Source organism: Haemaphysalis longicornis, unplaced genomic scaffold (assembly GCF_048455015.1).
Source record: "Haemaphysalis longicornis isolate Haplotype H1 unplaced genomic scaffold, Haemaphysalis longicornis Haplotype H1 scaffold_7, whole genome shotgun sequence".
NCBI lineage: Eukaryota > Metazoa > Arthropoda > Arachnida > Ixodida > Ixodidae > Haemaphysalis > Haemaphysalis longicornis.
The window spans coordinates 65399963-65425820 of record NW_027526422.1 but is presented as its reverse complement, the minus strand read 5'-3'; the positions used below and the strand labels follow the sequence as shown (position 1 = coordinate 65425820).

At 50.4% G+C, this 25858-nt stretch overlaps 1 protein-coding gene across 1 annotated transcript; it reads left to right on the top strand.

The window, feature by feature from the left end:
* Nucleotides 1-937: 937 nt before the first annotated feature.
* On the top strand, nucleotides 938-24923 carry LOC144146319 (uncharacterized). Its single transcript, XM_077678277.1, has 4 exons — nucleotides 938-970; nucleotides 3069-3236; nucleotides 15155-15320; nucleotides 22019-24923. Exons 1-4 carry the CDS (start codon nucleotides 938-940, stop codon nucleotides 22198-22200), a joined length of 549 nt encoding a protein of 182 aa, XP_077534403.1. The 3' UTR covers nucleotides 22201-24923.
* Nucleotides 24924-25858: the final 935 nt, after the last annotated feature.

Here is a 25858-nt window from a genome sequence, read left to right as displayed (position 1 = left end):
GGTATGTGCCATGTCAGCGGCCAGGCAGCGCGCGCCCATCTCCCCCCGTTGCCAAGGAAGACGAGGAGCGCGCGCACCCGCAGCTGTTGCTATGCGGACGGCGGCGGACGCTTCAGGCTCGCTTAAGAAGTGCATTCGCACTTAAAACACAGGACGAGGAGTGGACGGGACAAGCGCTAACTTTCAACAAAACGTTTATTGCAGAACCAGCACTTATAAACACGTCTGGCCAGCGCGAAGAGAGGGGAAAGGAAAGGGAAACATAAAAAACGGTGGGCAAAACAAGAAAAACGGTGACGTGCCGCCTATGACAAGAAATCCAATTCAAGTTTCGATAAAGCTATACAGAGACGGCCTGCTGACGCATTGATCCCCCGACCTTGCTATCTCTGCCGCTTCAACAATTTTTCTTGTCAGGCCCGAGCGGTGAAAATACAAGACGGTTGTTTGGTCGTACAGAGGATGACACAGGTTTCCCGAGACACACTTTTTACAGTGGGCAGCCAGCTGGCCGTCGGTGGCAACGCTCCTGACCTTGTTCTTGTGCTCTTGGAGGCGAACGTTTAAGCACCTGCCGGTCTGGCCGATATAGTGTCTGCCTCACGACAGAGCAATTTTGTACACAACGCTACGTCGGCATTTCACAAAGGCTTGATGGCGCAGATAGCTGTGATGGCGCTGTGCTTGATGGCGCAGATCGGTTTCTGTGCACGCGTGGGACAGCTCACGCGTGGGACGCGTGGGACACTCGATTCAGCCAGCAGGCCAAAGTGAAACATTATCTGCGCAATAGTCCTATATACCCACCGCCAAATCTAAACGTCTAAGTCCGGTGTTATTTCATCTGTATTTTCCGCGCACACGCCTACTCCTCCGCTTTCGCTCACTCCAATCTCGTCGCCCCGTCTGCGCCGTGCGACGGCTGGTCTGCGCAGTGATGGAGGGCCTCGGTGTGCCGGACTTCGCCGCCGTTGGTAATACGCAATTGCCAGGGGCCTCTTGAGAGCGGAAAAAAAAACACACGTAACTTCTTCCACACTTCTATCATTGCACCAGTGGCTACAAGAGCACCTCCTAGGTTTTCTTTTATTCGGGTTTCACGGCGTTTCCACAAAGCTTTTTTTAAAGCGAAGCTGTCTATGTCTTACTGATAGCGTATGCTGCATTTAAAACGCACTACATGTGGAGGAGGAAAAAACGTTTATTGTTCCCATTGAGGGGGAAGAAAGGAGCGCGGGACGGTTGTCGGGATGCCATGGCCAGCTGCAGCTCGAATGACCCGGGTCACCAGGCCACGCTGGTTTTCCAGGACATCGCTTGTCAGCAGGACCTTCCACTGCTCCTGTGTCGGTGCGATGACTTCAGGTAGTTCGGTGACGCCTTTACACTCCCATACCATGTGGTACAGGGTGTTGGGCGTCCCAGAGCAGAAATTGCACTTGTAGCTGAAGAGCGTGCGGTGTATATTGGACAGCTGTGTGGCGCGCGGAAATGAATTTGCCTGCAGTCTCCGGAATTGTGTGGCTTCTTCTTTGGTTAGCTTCGGGTGGTGTGGCGGGTATCGTCTTTTTGATAGCCTGTAGTGCTCTAATATGTCTCTGCTGCGCTTGGGGATGGACGGGTGGTTGTCGGCAGAGTGGTGAGTGCCTATGAGGGTTGAAGCCCGGTGTGAGTGGCCTCGGGCTGCGTTATCTGCAGCTTCATTACCCTATAAGGAATCATGACCTGGTGTCACAATGATATAAATGTGCAGTGGAGCTTTCCGTGATTTTGAAGCTTATGTAGTAAAGCAAGTGCCATCGCTGAGATACGGCCCTTTTGAAAATTACGGCAGGCTGCTTGCGAGTCGGTGATGACGGTCACCCGGCCTTGAGTATCTGGTACTACAGGAAAAACAAATTTATCTCAGGATGGTGATGATCGTGGGGTGAATTGAAAGAAAAAAATACGCGCCCCGTGGGTGGAATCGAAGCTGAATCTCCCACGTTATGGAGCTGACGTATGTCTGGTTCCGCTATGTTGACACGATCAAAGCAGTTTGGATTGGGAGGGGGGCGCGTGAACTTGAAAAATTAGAAAGAAAATCATGCACCCCTCCATGTAACGACGGTGACGCTTGAACGTGAAGCTTTCTTCGTGTAAAGTCAAATGGCGAAAACGCTGAGATCAAAAGTCCGAACAGCATGCGAGCCATAGTAAAAGCTTAACGGGTCGAAGTACAAACCGACTGCGATTCACTGTCCAAAGTCAGACGACGGGGAAAGAATCCACCACATCTTCATTAGCAGAAGGGGTGCATGATTTGTTTTTCAAACCACAGTGTTTTTGAAACGTTACACCCGCTTGGGCAGCGACCCTGTAAAGACCAAGATAAGGGCTACGCCGTCGGGTCTTTATCGCACACAGAACGCTTGGAGTGTAAACAAGTATAAGCGATAAACCTGCAGCCGTATCTCTTAATTCTTCGTCATAACAACGTGTTGTGGTCCCAAATAGGCGCCGAGCCTGTATGTTAAAGCAACGAGCTGCTTTTTCGACGTAGTGATAACGCCGCTTGACTCGCCTCGCGTCCGGTGCTTGTATTCATACTCTTTCCGACTAGCGAGGCTCTACTCAAAGCGGTTTGCAGTGTCTGTGCGAATCCTTTGAATCTCGTGTCAAGACGGAAACCTATTCCCACCATGAAAAGCGCCAGGCTAAACCAACAGTTACCGAAACACAGACAGGAAAGTGCACCCGTCCTGGACCCGGTTTCCTACACATCTTTCAAGGAACACACCTACCGGGATAACCTCGCAGCCTGGGACAGCGTGAAGTTTCGGCGACCCGCAAACGAATGGAACCAGTATCTTGACGTCGGCTGTGGAACTGGAAACTTTCTTAAGGAACATCAGCTCCCGCGTCTTCACCCCTGCAGACGTGTCGTGGCCACCGACTGCTCACGAGATATGCTAGAATACGCACGAAGCCATACGGACGAGCCAGAGGTTACGTTCGAGCTGTTCGACATCGAGCGCGGCGATCCGCAAACGATCGTTGACAAGTACGGCCAGTTCGACCGCTTGTAGTCGTTTCTAACGTTCCAATATGTCTGGGACTTGGCAAGGGCGTACAAAAACGTCTATCGACTTCTGAAGGATGGTGGAGAGTCCCTAGTTGTCTACTTCACACGGACAGCCGTCACAGATGTCTGGTACCGGGTTAATCAGTTGGAGGAGTGGAGAGACTACACGCAGGTAAGTAGTCTAGTGTTGTCTGCCGAACTTGTTGCGTGAAGGTTACCCAACGTTGTTCGGAATACCGCGCGATAGCAAAAATACATTGAACATGGCAGCGCGTTGGTTTTTTGTCTTTATTTTGACCCGAACAAATGGCTGGAGATGCTCGTCTAAATATTAAAAAAAGAACGTGAAGGCGTATTAGGACGTGAATAGGACGTGAAGGCGCCCTATCTTGTTACTAGTGCTACTCGGATAATAAGTCCAGCTCACCAGCCATTCATCTAGACTGCGTGTGAATCAAAAATGGCAGAAAACGCAGCCTAGACGCGGCGCTACCAATGTGCAAGAGTTGATTTTCATACAGCATCATTTAACTTCATCGTATAAACTAAATGTCTGTATTTTACGGCTTGTGTGCCACTAGTTTTAGATTGGCCTTTAACTACATTCGTCCATTTGTTTCAAGTGCAGCAGTGCGCCACAAAATCATGAGGTATTTCACTTTCTAAAGGTGGATGACAAGCGTGCACACGACATAGAGGCGCGGCACAGAATTTTGATGGAAGGTACGAGCGAAGTTCATTAATGACCATTTCGTACATGCTTCATCAAACGCAAAAAGTTACCGTAGCCGTTGTTGTCGCCGGCGCCAACATGAGTGGTACCAAACTTATCGCCCCTCTAAAAAGAAAAAAAATTGGTGTCGTATCTGATTACTTCGCTAGAAATGTCGTTGAAAGTCGATAGTCTTCTACCGCCTCTGCCCCGCCAATGCCTTTTTTCTCTCCCCCGCTTAGCTTTCACGCTCTTCGCGTCCCGCCTTACTCCTTCTACGATAAATACAGAGGACATTAGCTAAAGTGAATTCAATTTTCCCGCGTTCCCACTGTTCGCACTATCTACTGAGATCTTTCGTTACGGTTGAATTTCTTGAAATGCCGCCAGAAGGGCCAGTGTCGCACGCAAGCGCTTTTTATGTGTTTGGGTATTGGGTCAAAACATTTTTAGGACGCAGCCCCTTGGCGACCGTCTCTGTGCTGAGCCGCGTTTTCGGCGTAACCAAGTGAACGATGGCAAGACCGACGAGTGAAAGAGAAAGCAAACGATGAACGAAAGCAAAGGAGGGGAGTGTCACGAAATTGGGAGGGGAGGGCGGTTCGCCGTGGCGACGCGAGCAAGCGCTCTCCGAAAGTGTGCGGTGGGGGTGAGGAGGGGGCAGTATGCTGGGCCACACGATCGTGGCGCTCGATGGCGCGATGCTGGAGCGAAAACGTGAGCGGGGCGTGCGAATGAGTATGCCGTGCGTTCGCTTAATGCTAAGTTCGCGGTCCCTTCCGGAGACTTACTTCACGCCGCTGCTGCAGAAGCTCATCATCGCTGCCGTCAAGAAAACCCACGAGTGAGTGCTGCCTCAGCGCACTGCTGCTGCGCCCAAATATCGCAATTATGAAGTATCGTAATCGCCAGTTCCTTTATTTTTCAAGGGGTATTTTTTCTCGTTATTGCAGAAGTCAAGCAGCCATGTATATTGAATAAAAGAATTCACACTGAAAATATCCCTTATGTGTTGATGCTCTGCCTCAAATATTCGTAATGTTTTCTTTTTGCTCAACAATATTGACAAGTGCGAACTTTGCCAGCAGATTGAGTAGTTTGGAAATGTTTTGCCTAAACAGACGTCTCGATCAACAATTCTCTTATCTTTTGACCGTGCGGCTGAATTGAAGGACAGACAGACAGACAGAAATTTGCATGTTTAGGTCGCCCAAGAAAGATTATCATCTTTTATAAATTCGGTTTGCCCGGGATTTAAACCCGGGTCGCTAGATCACCGGCCATGTGGGCTGACCACAGTGTTAACGCGGGACCTTGTCAATAGGGAACAAGAATGAGCCTGATGCGTGCGCCGTGTCAGGTGGACGTGGCGGTGCGAGCGTAGCATAGGTGGTATACGCACCTGGGCGCTGACTGTAGACTCTAATTGCGGGAACGCCACTTGCTTCAAAGACGCATGGAGCCTCAGTATACTTAAAGATGATAGCCTTTCTTGGGCTACTTAACCCCGAAAAATTTGGACTGTCTGTCTGTCTGTCTGTCTGTCTGTCTGTCTGTCTGTCTGTCTGTCGATTTAGCGACACGGCCAAAAGATCAAAGGAATTCTGAAAGGAGAAGTTTATACAGGCAAAACCTGTCCAAACCACTAAATCTGGTACAATACTCCATACTTGTCAACATCATCGAGCAAATAGAAAACATTAGGCATATTTGGAATAAATGTCGGTATATAACTACCACTTGACAGTGCATTTATAATTGAAGATACATGTGCGATTCGTATTTGCATGAGATAGCAAATGAAAGTCCCCGTAGAAAACAATAATTTCCTCCGAAAATACAATAATACATCGCGCGTAAGCGCGGTCTGCCGAGCCAAATTCCAAGACCAAAAGTAACGAAAGATTCTAGTAGATGGCGCGCGAGCAGGGAAACGCGGTAAAATTGAATTCACTTGAGTGAGCCTCCACCATGTTTATCATGGAAGGAGTGAGACCGCAGGGAAGAGCGTGAGAGAAGCGCGGTGTACATAGAGAGGTATCTATGTGGGAGGGGCGGTAAAAGTCTGTCCTCTTCGCATATATTTGATTGATTGATTGATTGATTGATTGATTGATTGATTGATTGATTGATTGATTGATTGATTGATTGATTGATTGATTGATTGATTGATTGATTGATTGATTGATTGATTGATTGATTGTAGGGTTTAACGCACCGACTCAACGCAGGCGATCCGTGTCGACGTACTGGAGGGCTCCGGATTTTGTTTTGACCACCTGGGGATCTTTAACGTGTGCCGAAATCTCGCACACAGGGGTGTTTTTGCTTTTCACCTCACGGGAAAAGCGGCCGCCGCGGCCGAGAATCGAACCTGCGCCCTCGTGCTCAGCAGCACAACGCCTTAGCCACTGAGCCACCGCGGCGGGTTAGAAGACATTTGCGGTGAAGTGGGCAGATACGCGTTTAAGTTTTCGCTCAGATACACAAAAAATACGTGGAACAGCATCCGTACAAACCTCAATATAAATGGACCACTCCAGCTCATGAAGTGACCACAAGGTCAGGGCTGTTCCATCAGCCGGGGCAGATAGGTAGAAAACAACCACCCGGGCAAACAAGACGGGCGCTGTAGTAACCGAAAGCGCTGAACGATATGCCACAGTTATCGGTGGCTGTGCCAGGAACCAGAAAAAGGCTCGTGGAGAGCTCCCTTCTTTTTAAAGATGATAGTCTTTCTTGGGATACTTAAAACCAGAAATTTTGGTCTGTCTGTATGTATGTCTGGCGTTCCCGCGTTCCCGCGTCTGTGCGTGTGGCGTTCCCGCGTCTGTCCGTGTGGCGTTCCCGTGTCTGTCCGTCTGTCTGTCTGTAACCCGATTCAGCCACCCGGCCAAAGTAAAATGCTTACTGCGCAATAATCTTATATACTCACAGTCAAATGTAAACGTCTAAACCCAGTTTATATGTTCACACTTGTCAACTTAGTTGAACAAGAACAAAACATTACGCAAATATAAGACAGGGAATTAGTACACAAGGAATATTTACAGTGTTCCTTTATTAAAAAAATTCTGGATGCTTGGTTTTTCGGTAGACATCTACTACAGAACAACCCGTACCGCCTGCAGAGCAACCCGTACCGCCACGAGAATTACCGTCCGGAATTTCTCACGGCAGTCGCCTCTCATTTGCTAAACACTCTACTAGGATATTCTATGGGATAAATATTTTCTAAAAACCGTGTTCGCAGCTGCCCCTGTAGCGCTGGTCCCAAACGCGAAGGCCCAGGTTCGAGTGCAACATTGCGGTGCTTTTGTTTTAGCTTTCGGAATTTTCCGGTCATCGGGATTTCGTTAATGCTTTTTTTTGCTCTAGCTTTTACTATATCAAGAGATCGACGCACAGGACTTCTAGAATGAATTGAATTATGTTTAATATAGGTTGTGTGAATACCTCAGTAACCTTAGATTTGCTGATGACGTCGCCTTGCTAAGTACCTCGGGTGACGAATTGCAAAGCATGCTTTCCGCACTAGAAGAACAGAGTAGAACCGTGGGCCTGAAAATTAATGTGACGAAAACTAAAGTAATGATCAATCACCTCGGGACAGCACAGCAGTTTGGGATAGGGGGCGAGGTAGTGGAAATGGTAAAAGTGAGTGAGTGAGTGAGTGAGTGAAAAGACTTTATGCGATCATCCGGCGGACGACTAACCTATCCCCACGAGGGAAGGGTAATCGCGATGCGGCCACACATCATCTCGGCGTGGTGTCCTTTACTCGGCGAGCAGCCCTCACTACTCCCGCCTTCTGGCCCCCGCGCCTGCCCCTGTGCTGGGGTGGTAGCGAGCCCCTGGCGCTTTCGCTCGGGCGCTGCTTTTCGAGGGCAGCCGAAATCCACTGGACGGCCCGTGTCTGTTGTTCCCGTTGGTCGCTTCCCGCAGCGGCCGCAAGCCACGGCGGGATCGTCGTCACTGTCCGTGCCTCCCTCGGATTTTGTTCACAGTCCCACAAAACGTGGGCCGCAGTAGCCCTTTCCGATTCACACACGCGACACAAGTCACTCACATATACGCTATAACACACGTGTTTCATGAGCACCGGCGTGGGTAGCGACTCCGTCCGCAAGTGCCGGAACGTCACCGCCTCGCTTCGGGTCAGGCCCGGGTGAGGCGAGGGCATAGTCCTGCGCCCTAGTCTATACCAGTTCAACACTTCACTATACTCTATCATCCTACCTTTGGCTTCGCACCACCACTCCTTCGTCGAGTCGGCTGGTTGGGCGGGGCGGTATGTGAAATCTCGCACCGCCTCGTTGGCCGTCTCGTTGTGGTTTGCGTTGCCTCGGGCTGACACGTCCCTTCCCATGTGGGCCGGGAACCACTTGATAGTCACCGCTGTGTTCGTTGGGTTCACCGCGTGCAGCACTCGCACTGCTGCCACTCACACACTGCCTCTGGCGTAGTTCCGCACCGCGGTCCTGGAATCGCTCAGCACGGTCGTGCATCCGGGGTGCGCGAGGGCCAGGGCGATGGCTACCTCCTCGGCCTGATGCGCCGACCGTGTCCACACGCTCGCCGCCGCCTTCGTCTCGCCGGTGACCGCACTGACCACCGCCGCGGCGAAAGCTCCCCTCCTGTCCTGATATTCCGCCGCGTCCACATATGCGGCACCGCTGTCTCTGGCGTGGTGATCGATCAAGGCCCTGGCCCTTGCCGCCCTCCGCTCACTGTTGTACTGAGGATTTACGTTCTTGGGTATCGGGCACACTTGCACGTGTCTCCGCACACACTCTGGTACCTCCGCTCCTTCCGCAATCTCCTCGTCCGCTCTCCTCAGCTCCAGTCCTAGGTTACGGAGCACCTGCCGGCCGGTTCTCGTGCCCGAGAGCCGCTCCAGCTGGGCCGTTCTCTGGGCTTCTGCAATCTCCTCGAGAGTGTTGTGCACCCCCAGTGACAGGAGCTTCTCCGCGCTTGCACAGTCGAAAAGCCCGAGTGCGGCCTTGTAGGCCCTTCGTATGAGCACGTTGATCCTGTTGCGCTCGTGTACCTTCCAATTGTGAAAGGCCGCCACGTAGGCAATATGGCTCACGGCAAAGGACTGGACCAGCCGCGTGAGGCTGGCCTCCTTCATGCCTCCGGCCCTTCTGCTCGATACCCTCTTTATGAGGCGTATGGCCGTGTTGACTTTGGCTGTTAGGCGGTTGATGGTTTCGCCATTGCCTCTACCTCGCTCTAGGAGCATGCCCAGCACTCGGATCTTTTCGACGTGCGGGATCACCTGGCCGCCGCTCGTTCGTATCATGATTTTCTCGCTGTCCCTTCTCGGGTCTCGCTTCTTCTTTCTCACTCCCTTCGGTGGCACCACTAGCAACTCCGACTTCCTCTGTGAACACACCAGCCCCGAGCCGTCCAGTTGCTCCTCGATGGCGTCCACCGCCGCCTGTAGCGTGTCTTCAATGTGGACGTCGCTGCCTCCTTTTACCCAGAGCGTGATATCGTCGGCGTAGATGGTGTACCTGACCCTGCTGACGCGCAAGAGCCGTTCAGCCACTCCGATCATCACTAGATTAAACAGCATCGGCGAAATGACCGACCCTTACGGGGTCCCCACGCTGCCAAGCTTCTTCTCCGGTAGCTCAAAGTCGCCAGCGTGTATTTCAACCGTCCGACCCGACAGAAAATCTCTGATGTATCTGTATGATCGCTCGCCCATGTTCAGCCTCGACACCTGCGCCAGGATCGCAGAGTGCGTCACCTTATCAAAGGCACTCTGCAGGTCCAGACCGAGCACGGCACGGTTGTCCCTCGTCCTGGTGTTGTCGTCCAAAATTTCGCTCTTGAGCTGGATCATAGCGTCCTGGGTGCCTAGCTTGCTCCTGAAGCCGATGCCCGTGTCTGGGTAGAGCCCCGACTCCTCCAGGTACCGCTGCCACCTGTTCAACAGGACGTGCTCCAGCACCTTGCCCACGCAGGACGTGAGCGAGATGGGCCGGAGGTTTCCAATGTCTGGCGGCTTGCCCGGCTTGGGGATCACGATGGTTTTGGCCGCTTTCCACTGCCGGGGGAGAGTCCCAGCCCGCCAGCAACGGTTGTAGTAGTCCGTCAGGCTCGCGATCGCTGACTCGCCGAGATTCTTCAGCACCTTGTTCGTCACTCGATCTGGTCCTGCCACGGATCTGGTATTGAGGTCATGCAGGGCCGCTCGGACCTCCCATACCTCAATGTCTCTGTCCATGCTCGAGTTGGCCGCACCCTGGTAGTCCGGGTGATGTACCGTCGGGGTGCCCGGCAGGTACTTGCCGTCCAAGCGCCTTCTCACCTCGTCCTCCCCGCATTCCGTGACCGCTGCGTGCATGATCCTGGTTAGCCGGTCTCGCTGGTGCGGCTTGGTCCTGGTTTCGTCCAGGAGGTGCCGAAGCAGGGTCCACGTCCTGCCACAGTGCATCTGCCCGTCCGCCGCACTGCAGATCTCGTGCAATCGCTGGGCGCACAGTGTTGTGCAGTGTGCCTCGATTACTCGGTTTAGCTCCGCGATCTTCTCGCGGATCTTTCTGTTGGTGCGTTGCGCTTTCCACCTCGCCAGGAGGGCTTTCTTGGCCTCGATTCTGGCATCCGTCTCAATCTCTCTGGTCGCTGCCGCGGACCGCTCCATGAGCCCCACCGTCCACTTCTCGATGTCCTCGACCGCCACTATAGGGACCCTCGGAAGGCGTCCCAGTCGGTAACTTTGTGCACCCTGACGCAGTTTTTGGAGTTGGTGACCGTGTCGCCGCAGCTGAGCGGGACGGCGATCTTCACGATGTAGTGATCGCTGCCCAGCTCGTGCCCCGTGTTCCGCCAGCCAAAGTCCCCCGTTTCCGCATTGTCGCTGCCGCCGCTCCGAACGAACGCGAGGTCCGGCGTCGTGTCTGGGGTGACCGAGTTGCCGATCCGCGTGGGGTCCGCCGGGTCGGTTATCAGGGTCAGCCCAAGGTCGGTCGCGTCCTGCAGGAGGTCCCGGCCCTTGACCAGTGTCCTGCTATAACCCCAGGCCTGGTTCGGCGCGTTAAAGTCTCCGCACACGACCAGTCTGTTGCTCGGGCCGGCGATGCGGTTAGCCTTGTGGAGCAGAGCCTTGAATTTCTGTTTCCTGTGTGCCGGGCTGCTATAGACGTTTAGTATGAATGTGCTCTCCTTCCTACTCTTCTTCCCGGTTACCACCTCGACGAAAGTGTGCTCAATCAGGCTGTTCACGCCGAGTACTTCGTGCACTAGGAAAGTGATGCCCTTTCTCACCAGGGTGCAGGCCCCTCTGCCGGTGCTGCCGGTAGTGTCCCGCAGGCTCGGAGGGCTGACGCTCGCCTTGTAGCCTGGGAGCTTGACCTTCTCGGTAAGGGTTTCCTGCAGTAAGATGACGTCGGGCCTCACGGTTGTCTGTTCCAGGTGTTGCTGCAGGACTGCCTTCTTTCTGACGAAGCCGTTACAATTCCACTGCCAGACTAGGAGGCCTCGCGTGGTCCCTACTGCTGTAGCTGATGTTGTTGCTGCTCTATCCATGCTTGCGGTGGGTGGTGTTGCTGGCTTGGTACTTGTCCTCCTGACGCCTGCAGCGCCGCCATGATTTGTTGTAGAGCGGTGTCAATGTTCGCAAAGTGTTCGTTGAATGCACTGATTGTTAAGTTGTGTTGCTCTTCCATTCTGTTGAGCCTCTCGTTGATTCTCCGCTCTTTGAGGCTTTCGGTGGCTCTCTTCTTGGGCACCGGTCCCGCTGCCACGGTGGTCGTCTCGTCTTCCACAGTCTCCTCTTCCATAGCCTGAGGGGCTGCGGCAGCCGGGGTTTGCGCCCGCTCCGCCTGTTGATGCGGCGGCTGCTGTTGTCGCCGCTCGCATTGCCGCTCCTCCGCCAACTGTTGTGTCGGCGTGGGTCGTCCCGGTAGACCCAGCTTGAGCGCCATCACTTCCTTGTTGGACTTGTCCAGCGCTGCCACGAGCTCCGCGACTTTTCTGTTGAGTAACTCGTTTGCTCTGGTAAGCATGACTACGTTCTTCTTGAGTAGCTTTATCTCCTCGTCCCTCTTGTCGCCTTTCTTTTCCCCGTTTTTACCTCCACCGCTCGGCCCTGGGCTCTGCTGCAGCGATGGACCCCTCTTCCTAATTCCTGCTTTGGTGGCGTCCGCCCAGCTTACGTGCTCTCCTGACTTAGATCTGCCGCGCTGGCGACTCGCGCTTCCGCCCCTGCTGTTCTTCCTGGAACGTGACGTGCTCCGCTCGGTAGCAGCTGTTGTTGCTCTCTCTATTGACGTCCTCAGTTCCGAGAACTCGTCTGGGTTCGGCAGCTGCCGTCTTGCACGCTGCTCCTCCATCTTCCTTTCCCACTGCCGCCGGGTCACCACGTAAGGTACCTTGTACCGATGCTTGCAGTCGCGATCGCCTGTTGGGTGCGGCCCCCCGCAGATCCTGCAGTTGACCTTACAGTCGTGCCCCTCGGTCGGGGTGTTAACGCCGCAGTGGAAGCACACTTTAGTACTGGGATTGGGGCATACTTCCCTCCGGTGTCCGACCCTACCACACTGTCTGCACACGTCAATGTGCTGGTACAGGCTGCACCAGAGGAGTTCCATTTCATAGCACACATAATTGGGCACCTTCAGCCCCTCAAAGGCCACGATCACCGTTGTCGTATTGCCAATGCGTTGCGCTCCGCGAGCCAGGTTGTTGCGCGGGTGGACGATGTTCCGGTGGATTTCTGCCGGCGTGTCCTCCGCTGGAACTCCTCGTATTATTCCCTTCACCGGGCCGTCTGGCGTAGTTTGGTATGCTCCTACCTCATGTACGCGATCTCCAATGCGGATGGACTGAATTCTGGCGTAGGCCCGGGCTCGTCCCTCGTCTGGGGTGCTCACCACCACGTGTTCTGGTGTACATTAAGGCAAAACGTGTCTGCCGCGCCGTCTTCCCTTGATACTCCCGCTGCCGCGCGAATGGCCGTCGCCACGGTCGCCTGCAGCTTGGCAATGTCCAGGCCTCCCCGAGGCCAGACGACGATTTGGATGTCTTCGCGTGGTAACACATTCGGCATTTTAGACGCCCTTGCCGTGGAGGCGATGACTCTCTTGGCGTACTGGTTCCTTTCTCGAGGCCGAGATTGCCGCTCTGGTGTCGCCGGCCGCGGAGCCTCCTTGCCTTGGATCTCAGGTTTTCGGACCACGTGCGTCCAGCCGGAGCCTTCTTGAAAATCCTCGGTTGTAATTTCTTCTCCCTCCACTTCTACTTGCATCTGACTAATGCCCGTTCCAGAAGCCGCAAAATCCTCCACCGGAGACGGCGTCTCCCTCGTAGAAGAGGAAGCCATTACGCAACCGCCGCTGGCCGGCTAACCCTTGATTTAGGGTTTCCGTGGCGGCCGCCGCTTCGAAACTCCCCGGGGTCGTAAAATGAGAATTAATGGCTTGCCTGGGAAAAATCTGGTCTCCGGGTGATCGCGTGGAGAAACTCTGTCGATTGGTACCAGTTTCGTGGCCTTGAATGCACTTGGCGCGTCAGAGGACCGGTATTTGCTGGAGCCGACGTGAAGCACGACTGCATCGGTTGGCCCCCCGACTGCATCGGTTGGCCCCCCATAGTAAAAGAACATATCTACTTAGGCCACGTTTTGACCCCGGATCCAAACCATGAGGCAGAGATAATTAGAAGGATCAGAATGGGGTGGAGTGCACAGGGCAGAAATTCTCAGATAATGAATAGCAGCCTACCATTGTCCCTGAAGAAGAAAGTGTATGGCAGCTGCATCTTACCTGTACTCACCTACGTGGCAGAAAATTGGGGGCTCACTAAGAGGGTTCAACTTAAATTGAGAACGACTCAGAGGGCAATGGAGCGGAAAATGATATGTGTAACATTAAGGGACAAGAAGAGAGCGGAGTGGGTCAGGGAACAAACGCGTGTTAAGGACATACTAGTAGAAATTAAGAAGAAATGGACGTAGGCAGGGCATGTAATGCGCAGGCAAGATAATCGTTGGTCATTAAGCGTAGCAGAGTGGATCCCTAGAGAAGGCAAGCGTAGCAGGGAGCGGCAGAAAGTTAGATGGGCAGATGAGATCAAGAAGTTTGCAGGGATAAATTGGTCACAGTTAGCACATGACCGGGGTAATTGGAGAATAATGGGACAAGCCTTTGCCCTGGAGTGGGCGTAGATAGGCTGCTGGTGATGATGATGATGATTATGTTGTTGTTGATGATGATGATGATTATGATGATGTGTTCTTTCTCGTTGGGCTGGGTTAGATTGGGGTTGTTGCAGTTGGGATCGATTTGGGAAGATTATGAGGCGTTCGGTTAGGTTACGTTACATTCGGTAAGGTTATGTTACGTTAGGTTATGTTAGGACGTAGCATTATTTAGCAAATTTAGGCCACCCAGCTTTTATGAAAACTGCTGCGAGAATTTCCCGGAGGTAATTCTCATGGCTGCCGTGAGATTAGACGCAGCCTTTCTTTTTTTTTGTGTGTGTAGGGGGGGGGGGGAGAGGAGGTCATTAAAATTAGCCAGCCTGGACCCAGCCTGCCGGTTCTCCCGAGCAACATGTGGCCAGTACACTCCACGCTCCGTTTATTTTGCTCATGGTTGTGTAACCTCTCTTCGACAGCCCCCCTTTTCGACCATAGATGCGTTTTTTTCCTATTTGTATTCGTAAGCAGAACAAATATTTCCCCTAACTGCTTCTGCACTTGTGTTTTTCCTGAAATGTGCTCAAGGTTTCCCTTGTGCGGCACAATCTTGTCATGTTGAAAACGTGCCAGGAGTGCCAGGGTTTGCAAAAGGTATGCTTTGCATATAAAAAAGGCTGTGTCTAGAGTGATGCGACGGTGCTATAAGTACTCCACTATATCGTCGTCCACAAGCGTTTGGCAAAAAAAAAAGCTCCGTGTGCGGCGCTGCATCGCTCTACCTAATATAAAGAAAGGTTACCGTAAACTAGCCTAACCCAACATAACATGAACTAATGACCATAAAACAATCATATGAAAAATCAAAACTAACCTAATAAAGCCATAGAACTTATACTTCAAATTAAAAGTAAAAAAAAATAAACACAGCAAGAGCGGTTCTTGAACCACCCTCCTTTCGATCAAGAAGCTATGACCGAACCCCTACACCACGACGAAAGACGCTTCGGGTGGTGCTAGCTAGCTAGCGTAGTCCTCAATATTCGAATGTCGTCGAACGGCGTGCACTCTGGCCATGCCTGCAGCGCTGAGCTACAGCGCCGTCGGACGGCTATCTAGACACTGCGTAAAAGAATAGGCACATAGTAGTGGTTTAGGACGTCACAGTGTTGTCTCAGAACTAATCGTTATGAACTCAAGGCACAACAATTTTTTTTGTTCTAAGCAGGACCCGAGCGCCTTGTTGGCCGAACGCTTCCGTTTCGACGCCACTGTCCAAGACGAGGAGCTCGTGGCCAACGAGAAAAGAGCTGCCATAGGGGCAGGGCTTGACATGGTGGACTGCCACACCCTTTCCGCCCAATGGACGTTTTCAAGTCCGAACGCCGTTTTAGGTGAGAGTATAACGAGGAGACAGATTGTTTTTTTGATGAAAAAGTAGGCAACTAAACTGCTGAAGCAGCTAAGTTGCAAGAGTAACGAGATTGCGAGGAAAACTAAATATGAAAAATGCCTATGAGGAAGCAGACCATGCATATGCACTACCCGCAAGTACATTTTAAGTATCGAGTGTCAAGTTCATAGTGCCTGGATTCACTTCATGTGTTTGCTGTACACGCTAAGGAATGAGTTCAGCTTGTTGAAAAAAGTATTAATTTAGTTTGTATGCCATCAACGAATGCTTGAATGCACACTGAAGTGATTTTGTCAAGCTTCTGTTTGTACTTGCGATGCATACACGGGCTTGTATAAACACACGTTTCATGGTTTATCAGGTCGGTGTAGCAGATTTATTTTTATAAAGCCCAAAAGAAGAGAAAATACCATGCGAAATGGGCGGTAGCCACAACAACTACACCAGTAACGCGAAATTACGCGTATTTTTCTTGTGATGTGATTGGACGATTCAAGGTGTCCAGATTCATGCATACGCACTTGTGTGTGTGTCCGTATTATTGGGTTTTTTTTTTCTAAAAACTTTAATACTATTGAAAACCAGCACATGTGTCGGAATGTAGCTATTGGGGTTTAGTTTTGAATACTAGTTTAAACCAGCTTCGGATTCGGTTACGTGCAACCCTTCCATGGCTTCCGGTGTTATCTGTGATCGGGCATAATCAATACTTAAAGAATCGTTCTTTACGCTATGCCATTGTTGTGCTTCAGAAGTGGCCTGGACAAGCATCGTGGCGGCGATTATAGCCAGCAAGTGTCCTTCCATGCAGTGACGAAGGACGAGCCAAGGCCTAACAGTGGCTTAATGCCTTCCGCGCCTTAGGTGTACGCCTGTCTTCGTTCTGTGGTACGTACCGGTTCATAACAGGCGCGTGGACACACGGCCGATAGTAGGCCAATTAAAATATTTTTAACTGCGTCGAGCACAACTTTAAGCTAGTAAAACCCTCCAAATTTGGCCACACTAGTGAGCTAAACCATATAGTCCAGCTGCAGTCATGTAAACCCATCTCCCCGCGAGGGGGACTCGAGTAAATGTGTCGCATAGGGGGTGGGTGTATTGCGTTAACGTTTAGTGTTTGGGGAGTTGGTGGTAGTGAATGCGTTGTATCAGCAGCTTCTTGACGTAGTTTGAATGAGTCAAGGATATAAGGCGCGTTCGTAGACTTCCAATCTGTGTCGGCTTTGTGGCGCAGTGGGTAGAGCACCATGTACCTTGCGTTCCGCCCGCAGGGTCGTGGGATCGAAACGAGGCGCCGGTAAGTATTATTTTTTTATATAGTGTAGGGGGAGGGGTGCAGACCTGTTGTTGAGAGCGAGGAGGGTAGCGTGATGCGGGAGAGGAGGAGTGGGGGAGAGGGCGCACCTGGAACGGCTGTTGCGGACGCCGAGGCACGCCAACGCCGGGTGACATCGTGAGGTAAAGAAATGCTCTGCATTTAAAAAATTGGCTGGTGATTACGATACTCCCTGATGCGATATTCGGGCGCAGCTGTTTAGCTCTTTTGACTGTAAAATACGTTGAGGCAAATAAATTCAGACGGACATATTTGTATGGTTACAGGTAACTTGTATTTACAGTGGCTGCCGAAGCACGTACACTGGTTTCCTCGCTTATTGTTCAGCACTCACTCGCGGTTCTGGCGTCGGCGGTGCTGAGCCTACGCTATGGAAGCTCGTTTAGCTGCAGCGGCTAACGAAGCGCACGACCGGTTGCCTCACTCGCAGCTCAGCACTCACTCCTGATGCATGCAGTGCGCTTATCCAGCACTGACTCGTGGGTTCTCTCGACGGCAGCTATGGTGAGCCTCTGCGTCAGCGGCGCGAAAAGCGTCTCAGAAAGAGACCGCGAACTGCGTCTTAGGAAACGAAGGCACATCATCGTTACGCGCACGCCCCCTCACGTTTTCGCCAACTGTCGCGCAGTCAAGCTTCCTCCTTCTCTCCCCACCCCCCCACACACACACACTTTCGATCATCTCAATCTACTTTACTTTGTAAATTATGGTTGGGAGTGGCCCTCACGAAAGCCTACTCCTTCCTCATCGGGATGGCCAGTAGTGTCCACTGCGACGCCTGCGGGGTTAAAGAGACAATCCAACATGTGCTGTATCTTTGCCCCCAGTTTTCATCGGAAAGGCGTGTTTTGGTCGTCGAGCTCAGCTGATTGCTTAATCAAACATTCACAGTAGAGACTATTCTATGACATCGACCTCTACAACCGACTCCGCAGAAGGCAACAAAAGCCCTTCTGAGTTTCGTGAAGGACAGAGGCTTAACTGAAAGACTATAGTGCCCACAAAGGGACTAAAGTGTGTGCGCGGCCCCGCTCCTATCCCCTCTTATCCCCTCCTACCCCGCTCCTATCCCCTGCACACCCCTTCCCCAGTGTCGAGTAGCAATCCGGGCTCTAACCCTGGATAACCTCTTGGCCTTTCCGTTCGCTTTTCTCTATCCTCCTCAGCATTGCCATCTTTCGCTCGGTTACAACGATGACAGCGACCCTGCTGAGCCCAGGAACGGTCGCCAAAGGGCTGCACCCTAAAACACCAGGAATTCTAACCCCAACAGCCAAATACCACTGGCATGTGGCTCCATACAACTCATCTGAGCGAACATGAAGGCCACTAAGGATAAATAGGCCTAGTACGCTCAGGCCTTCCCTCGTCATGCCATACAGTGCTGCTTGTTGGGTTGCAGTTTTCCGAGGTGGTCTTTACTTGAATAATGATTTTTCAGTGAGTTTTCCCGTAGCCCTCGCAATTATGGCATTACCAGCGACTACGTTCCTTCTGGCAGGAAAACGATCGCACATGTGGGGTCGTAGTGCAGGTCGGTGCGCTGATGCACCCTGAAAACAAAAAGGGATTTTGGTACCTTAGTTTAACCCTTTCCGATAAATGGTTCGGTTGATGTTAACTTCTAAATCCATCAATTACGTTCGCTGACTCTTTTGCCTTCCTTTAATTGGCCTTAGATTTTGTATTAGCGTGCCAGTCGCACAGGCAAATGCATCTTACAGCTCCGGTGAAGCGAAGTGGCTAATATACGGTTTGCATGTTCGCTTGTGGGAAGTTACTGAGACTTTGAAGTCAAAGTAGCTCAACTGGGCGTTGCCATCTGCGAACCCACAAAACGAAGCCACATTCATTCGGGCGCAAACCTTGTCGGCGCTCAGTTTTAACTGAGCGAACGAATTTCGGCGACCCGCCGGCGGCCGGCTGACTCGGTGGGACGGTCGGCGAGCCACGCAGTAGCTGCAGTCAAGCCGCAATATTTAACTACGTACAAAACGTCATACGAAATCGGCAAGGAGGATGCAGACAGTAGAACAGTGTCATGAGTGCAGGGAAACCCCCACAATGACGCTCCAGAGAAGAGGGTGGAGGAAGAAAGAACGAAGGAGAGAGACTGAGGCAGATGCGGCAGGAAGACCCTGGGTTCCGGCACAGCCAGGGGTGACGCGACCCAAGACACAGAAAGTCGCCACACAAGCCTGGGCGGGAGCGGGCCGACGACGCTTCGGCTCCAGTTTCCCGGCGCTCCGCCAACCCATGCCTTGGCGGCTCGAGTGGCGACGGGCGCGTCTATTGGGGACGCGGCATCGAACAGTCGTCATCCGCTACGACGGCCCCCACAACGGCTATAGTATACGCTCCAGAACCGAGTCCCACTTCGCCGTTCGCACGACATCGAGACGACAAAGCCACTACCTCTTCAACCTCTCCACAGCCACTCATTGGTTTCACTTCAGCGTTGGTCATTGGGTAGGCCTGTTTATAAACTCTTGTTGAGGAACCTTGTAGATTATAGTAGACCTCGGGACATAATTCGATTTTTTTTCATTAAGTCATCTTTTTCGTGTGTGCGGTTTTGTTTGGACGTTTTTGTTTGTTTCGAGGTTGGGTTTGCTTTGTCATACATGTATTTTGGTAAGGCCGCCCGTTTCCTTCTTCTCTGCCGGTCGATACGCGTAACAAACAGCAATATCGAATTGATTTTTCTACTAAATAAATTTGCGTAAACACACACAAAATGTTCAAAAAATAGCCTAGGGACTCCGGACTTTACTCTGCACAAGTAATTTCATAATGTTTACTAATTAGTTCAGTGTCCCTGTAATATATGGCCATGTGCCTGAAATGCTCGCCTTTAACGGAAGGTTTGTCAAAGTGGCTTATGAAGACAGTCAATCTTTTGCATTTACATGCGTGAATGGGCCGTTTTGTATGTAGCGCATGGTGGATTGTGTAAGGCATCAGTTTTAATAATTAGTACTGCCTTCACAGCCAACGAGATCGGTACACCAGTCTGCGAAGTCTACAATAAGATGTAGTCTAACTTCGTGTACAGAAAATCGACTTGAAAGGCCTAGCGTAAGTAATCCAGATGTAACAAGCGGCACCTCCCGTAATTTGGTTGGGAAATGTGTCACATGGCGTCTTTGTCTAAAAATGCTACGATGTTGACGACCGCAACTTAACCTGGTATGACTTGCAGCCGGCGCAGCAACGTCCCGCATTTACGCTTAATCGCAGAAGGCAGGCAATATATGAGGCTTTTTTTTTTTTAAATGAGCCAAATCCGTCTAACGCGACTTTGAGAAAAAGCGGAAGTTTTTATCTGACCTAAATGCAATGCTGCCAATTATATTATATTATATGATTTAGATATCAGCTAGGGAAAGTTTATTGCCACAAGTAATTTCAAGTGATGCGGTGAATTTGAAAAAAACATTGGGATGGTAAGTTTGGATTTGGCTCACATTGAATTGAAACCCTCAAGGCGATGCAGCGTTCTTATAAAACCTTTATTTAAATAAATTTTCAAGAAAGGTGAGATTACGTTTTTGCGGTAAAGGCATTAAACATATGTAACATGGCTTCATGAACAGCACAACTATACATGGAGAGCAGGTGAGTCCTCTTGGCACCATTAGCTGCTCCTTCCGAGTTCTTACGTAGTATAATTGTCTTGGGCCCGCCTGAAGGCACTCACGAAATAAGCAAGCTCTTCATTGCCTTTCCATGAATTTCCCCAACGCTTCACATGAAGGCTGCTAATGTCTTCTTCTTCACCTTAAAGAAGTGTTCGTACCCTCAGAGGGGGTGAGGGGAGATTTACCAGCGCTTGTCAGCGGCGGCTATTTAGTTAAGTACTCAAAGGGTAAACATGGGAGTAAAAAAGCCACTTTCGTTTTTTTTTTCCTTTCAATTCCTTTGATGCCCGGGTACAAAATGGCGCAAAAAAAAGCAATAATAGCCAGAGTTACTCCTTAGGGACGGGGGAGACGAGATGAAATCATTGTTTCACATCTCTCAGTTTCATTTCATTCCCTTCTGTGGTGCAGTGGCGCCCTCTAGTGGAGCGCCCGCTCACTGTGTGCGCTTGGTTGTATGAATTGTAACTAGATGTCGTTGCTGTGGACGCACGTGACGGGTCACGTGCGTATGCGTCTCGGTGCCGTCTTGTTGAACAATAAACGTTCTCTTTGGGTTCTGGTCTTGGTACGAGCAGGCCGCACTCTTTCTTCTTGGGCTTGTGGGTGGGCCCGGCGGCCGTCCCTCGCTCCGTCGCTGCCGAGGCCGCTCGCCGTCGCCCACGACACAACACCTTCTTCTTCCATTCACTTCGTCGTTGACATCTGGGGACACATCTTTCGCGAGATCTCCTATATTTTCTCTTAATTTATGGTAAGCCAGCTCCAGAAAGCAAAACAAATCTTCTGGAAACACCCAAGAAACAGTCTGAACAGTCAAGCTAAAAGCAAACTCCCATTATGCAAACGAATTTGGCTCATTTCTATCCGTGAAACAGAAAAATCCGTCTCGTTTTCGCCACGAACTACGGTCAGCGTACACGTTTTCAGGGCGTTGCCTCACCTACTTTCTTTCCACCCCTTTTTTAGGGGAAAGCTGCAGAGTTTTTCTTGTCACTGCAGTTTTATCTAAATCATTTTCGGTTTCTGGATCTGGCTGATTACGAAAACAAACGCCTCATATACTTGTTTATCGAATGTGCGAAGCCGACTGTGATCTAGTTATTGTTCTGCCGAGTTATAGGCAACGGCATTCCAGATTTCGGAGACAAATGTAGCGGCATTACATGCGTTTGTGAAAATGGAATGCAGCGGGAACTACATCATTGAGCGCATCTCGCTTCAGACTTTGTGAGCTTATTACCAGCCAGGCCCCCGTGTCCAAGACACCGCTGCAAGATGAGATGTCCAGGATATTTCGCCTTAGTCCAGCAGTGGCCCACTCAACCAAGTTGTACGGGAGAGGGAACAACGGAATTTCCATGAAATCTAAAACTGCCTTACAGTTACTGGAAAATGATCCGTTGATGCCCTCCAGCGCCGCTGCCATCAGTGATGCTCCTGGTGGAAAAATAGTATCGCTAATTTTTTGTCCTTGCTCAAACTATCTCTAATGTTATTCAACTAGAACCATGAACTGTGACATAAATTATCCAGGCACCGAACCAGTTTCCATTTGAAGCATGTACTGGTCATGGTTCCTGGTTTTTGGTGCTCACACTTTACCCGTGATCACATGCAACCAATATACACTTATCCTTACCACGTGTAGCATAAGCCTCAGCTCATTTTGAGAAGTTTAATGCTTTTTATGCGCAGATTCCTACATCCCCTTCTACAAGCTAGACGCCAAAGTACCGATGGAGAAGCAGTTCGCATTTCGGGACGCCTGGAGATGTTACCTTCAGGAGGCGTCGACGGCTGCTACTGACGGAATCAGCTTTCGATATGATCTGCTTGTGGCACATTCGCAGAAGCCGTATCAGCTCTTAAGACAATAACGCAATGCCCGAAGCAGAGCGGGTGTGCTTGTTGTATTTGTGACCCCTTCGTGGGTGTTGAGATTATAAGTGGGACTGATTTGGTGGCTGTTAACCGTCATAAAAATGATTGACAACCACTGTGTTTGTAATGTTCCAAAGAAGGTCCCGTGGGAACGGTAACGCCGGCTTCAATAGAAATTTTGTCAACATGGTTTTTGTCAACTTTGAAGTGTAAAAAATGTCCTGTGACCTGATCTATTACTTATTTCCTGAGCCGATGTCCTGTTCCTTGTATACAGTGGCCTCTGGAGCCAATGTTCTACGGAGAGTGAAGAGAATGCCTGTGCCAGGAGGTGTAGAAAACTTAGCTCCAATCCACGCCTTAAAGGTGGTTTCACTGCGAAGCTGCAAACACCACCCCCAATGATTACCCATTTGGCATCCCTTGAATTCACATACGCGGCTCTACAAAGAGTGAAAGAAACAAGAGACTTTGCCAGCCGTTACCTGGGATTACCGGGGGCGGTGTCCCGAACGCAGTAGCGACGCATGCAAAGTGGAGAGGAGCGTCTTTCGAAGGGTAAGGAGGAGAGCGGAACGCGCGGCTATCGCGTCATCCCTCTCACTGCCTCCCCCCACTCTTGCTTCATGTGTCACCTCCGGAAAGCGCCCTCCGCCTCCCCAGACGCTGAATCCAAACAACTTTCTGCCTCTCCGTCTCCATGTGTGGGCGTAGCTTAGTCAGAGTGATAGTCAACAATCGACTAACCCAACCAATCCACCTTCTTTCATCGGTTCGTCAAGGGTGCCCATTATCACCACTCCTGTTTTGCTTATATCTGGAACCATTATGCACGCGCATAATAGAGGACATTAATGTTAGAGGGTTCACGCTATCGTCCTTCGAAGTGAAAATTTTAGCATATGCCGATGATGTCGCCTTATTTTGTACTGACAAGGCCAGCGTGGAGAATGCTCTTACCATTACACAAGAATTTTGCGAGGTTTCAGGTGCGGCCCTGAATTTCGAGAAAAGCTGCGGATTTTGGTTGGGAGAATGGGGAACCACACCCGATTGTTTCGCCGGAATCAATTGGAATAGAGACCTAACTTATTTAGGAGTACCTCTCTCGCAGTTTCGCAATACTGACTCGCATTGGTAGGAGCAGGCGGTGAAGCTACAGCGCCAAGTGAATGACTGGCGGGGACGGCAGCTGTCCATCTTTTCTCGTGCTCGGGCGTGTAACACGTTTCTTGTGACCCGACTTCTTTATGTCCTACAGGTGTTACATTGCTCACGACTCAGGATATAGGCTTTTCACCGGATTTTTGCAACCTTCATTTGGTGTTCGCGTAGTGAGCCAATACGTCGCGATAACCTTTTTCTTCCGGTTGTGCGAGGGGGCTTGGGTTTCTTCATCTGTTTCTTTGGCAGCTTCTTTCTCGTTTATTCTACTTTCGAGATGTTCAACATCCTTTTTTGAAAGCTGTACTGCAAATACGCCTTGCACATTTTCTCCCTGATATTGTGGTGTCTTCGCTGTCTGTGGACGCAGCCCGAAGCCCGCGAGGTTTCCTCAAAGAAGTGGTTGACACGTTTCGCTTCTTACAGGCTCGGTTTAGCCTTGAGTACATATTTACTGCTTCGCGCGAGCCTATTTCTGATGCCCTGGTTTCTTAGCTTTTTCCCACACCTTTATATCGTGTTCTGTACCTACAGTGTCCGTACCAGGATGTCCTCAATAGAGTGTGTAAAATGTGTGTTCCGCCAGGTGTTAAAACATTTTTCTTTAAATTACACACTGGCACGCTCCCTGTTAAAACTTGGATGAAAGACCGGGGTCTCTTTATAGCTTGGTCGACAGGCTGTCGGGTCTGTACTCGACCAGAGACAATTGATCACTGCTTTGTAGAATGCAGAGATGCTGTCTTTTTCTGGGACATTTTACAGCGAACGCTCGGAAAAGACATGGATATTACGCCTTTCTCTATCCAATTTTTGCCATTCGACTATCCTGGTGAGCCGCCTTATGACATGTTCGTGTTGATTGGTTTGTACACTCTGTGGCGATGCCGCTTATGTGGTAGGCATGCTGAGCCACCAAGATCAACTAAGTCCTATTTCCGAGAAACTGCGGCATTTGTACATAGTGTGTATAGTACGCTTGACCAACCACCTGACTGGTTGCCTCTTTTGGACGCTTGTGTGTGTTTGTCTGAATTTTGATGTATATGTGCTTCTCATAACTTCAGTGTATTCTTTTGTTTGCTTGTATTCCTCGTACTACAACGTCTGAGCGCATTCTCCCATGAAATAAAGAAAAACGAAAAAGGGCGTAGCTTAGTCGGCAAGACGACGGTCTCTCACACCGCTTCTCTTCGGTCCCAGGTTCGATCCCTGGTGGTGCCAGTAGTTTGTGCTGCCTCGGTGTAGCGACTAACGTTGTTTTTTTTTTGTGTAGCCAGTAGCCTGGGAGTTTTCTGCTGACGCAGATGCCAAAGTTTCCTTGGCTGGAGAGAGGTATACTGCTTCGCAGTAAAACCTTTTTTTCTAAAGTTCATACTAATGCCTTTCCAGATAAAACGTGGATATCAGAGGGGTTTCTATTTCGGAAAATGTCGGACACGTTTTCATCGACTGTTGGGACGCCGTATTTTTTGGGAAGCATGTCTTACAACGTCCTTTGATAAAAAATATTTCGATTCGGGCCCGTGACATTCACTTCTTTCATGTCCAAGCTGATGTTCTCCCATTCGATTTGTTTTTATTGCACAGCATTTTTGGCCGCGAACCCCCCCCCCCCCCCCCCACCCCACCCCCCCTTCCCACAACCAGGACATTGTAACACCCGGCATTTCCCCAAAAATGCAGATTTGACCGAAGTAACGCCATTAATCATTATAATAGCGTAAATGGAGGTAATTGGTCGGACAGAATTTTCAGAAATCAGAAAAGAAGAAAAATAAAATCAAGCTTTTGCAAAAATGATCGCACGAAATATAAAATATGCTCCGTATATCTTTCCCCTCAAACCAACGAAAGAAATGAAACACGTCCGCCAAAGAAAGTTCAATATTTGGATGAGAAAAAACGGAAATGGCGAACAGTGTAACGTTGAAAACACGAATAAAAATGGCGTATACGGACAAAATCTGCAGTACGGCTTCCATTTTCGAAAAAAAAACGTAATAAGCGAAGTAGAGCCACCACATTGCTATAATAGAGTAAACTTACATCATTGGCGAAAAGAAACAAATTAAAACTTAAAAAAGTAAAATAATCCAACGGCTTTTGCTGCCATATTTTACCGCAAAGCGGCGTAAGTATGCTACGCATTTGTCGTCATCTGAATTTCTCCAATTTTTTTTCTTTTGGGTTTACTCAGCACGCGGAAGAGTGGAACGGAAATTAAAATCCAGATATCAATGCACAGTATGTCGGCGAACAGGCTGTGGGACGCATGCGCAGACAGAAGTTTTTTTGAAGCTGGAGTACAAAGATGAATTTATCTCTGTTATGAATGAACTTGCTGTTGAAAAAGTTCACAAAACCTAAGCGCCAGCTAAAACCGCGTCGGTTTTTCTTGTGTTACAGCAAAGCTTTCTACCTCTACCAGCCAACGGTTCTTTCGTTGCGTGCGGGACAAGAAACTCCCCACGCGGCTGAGGGAGGGCA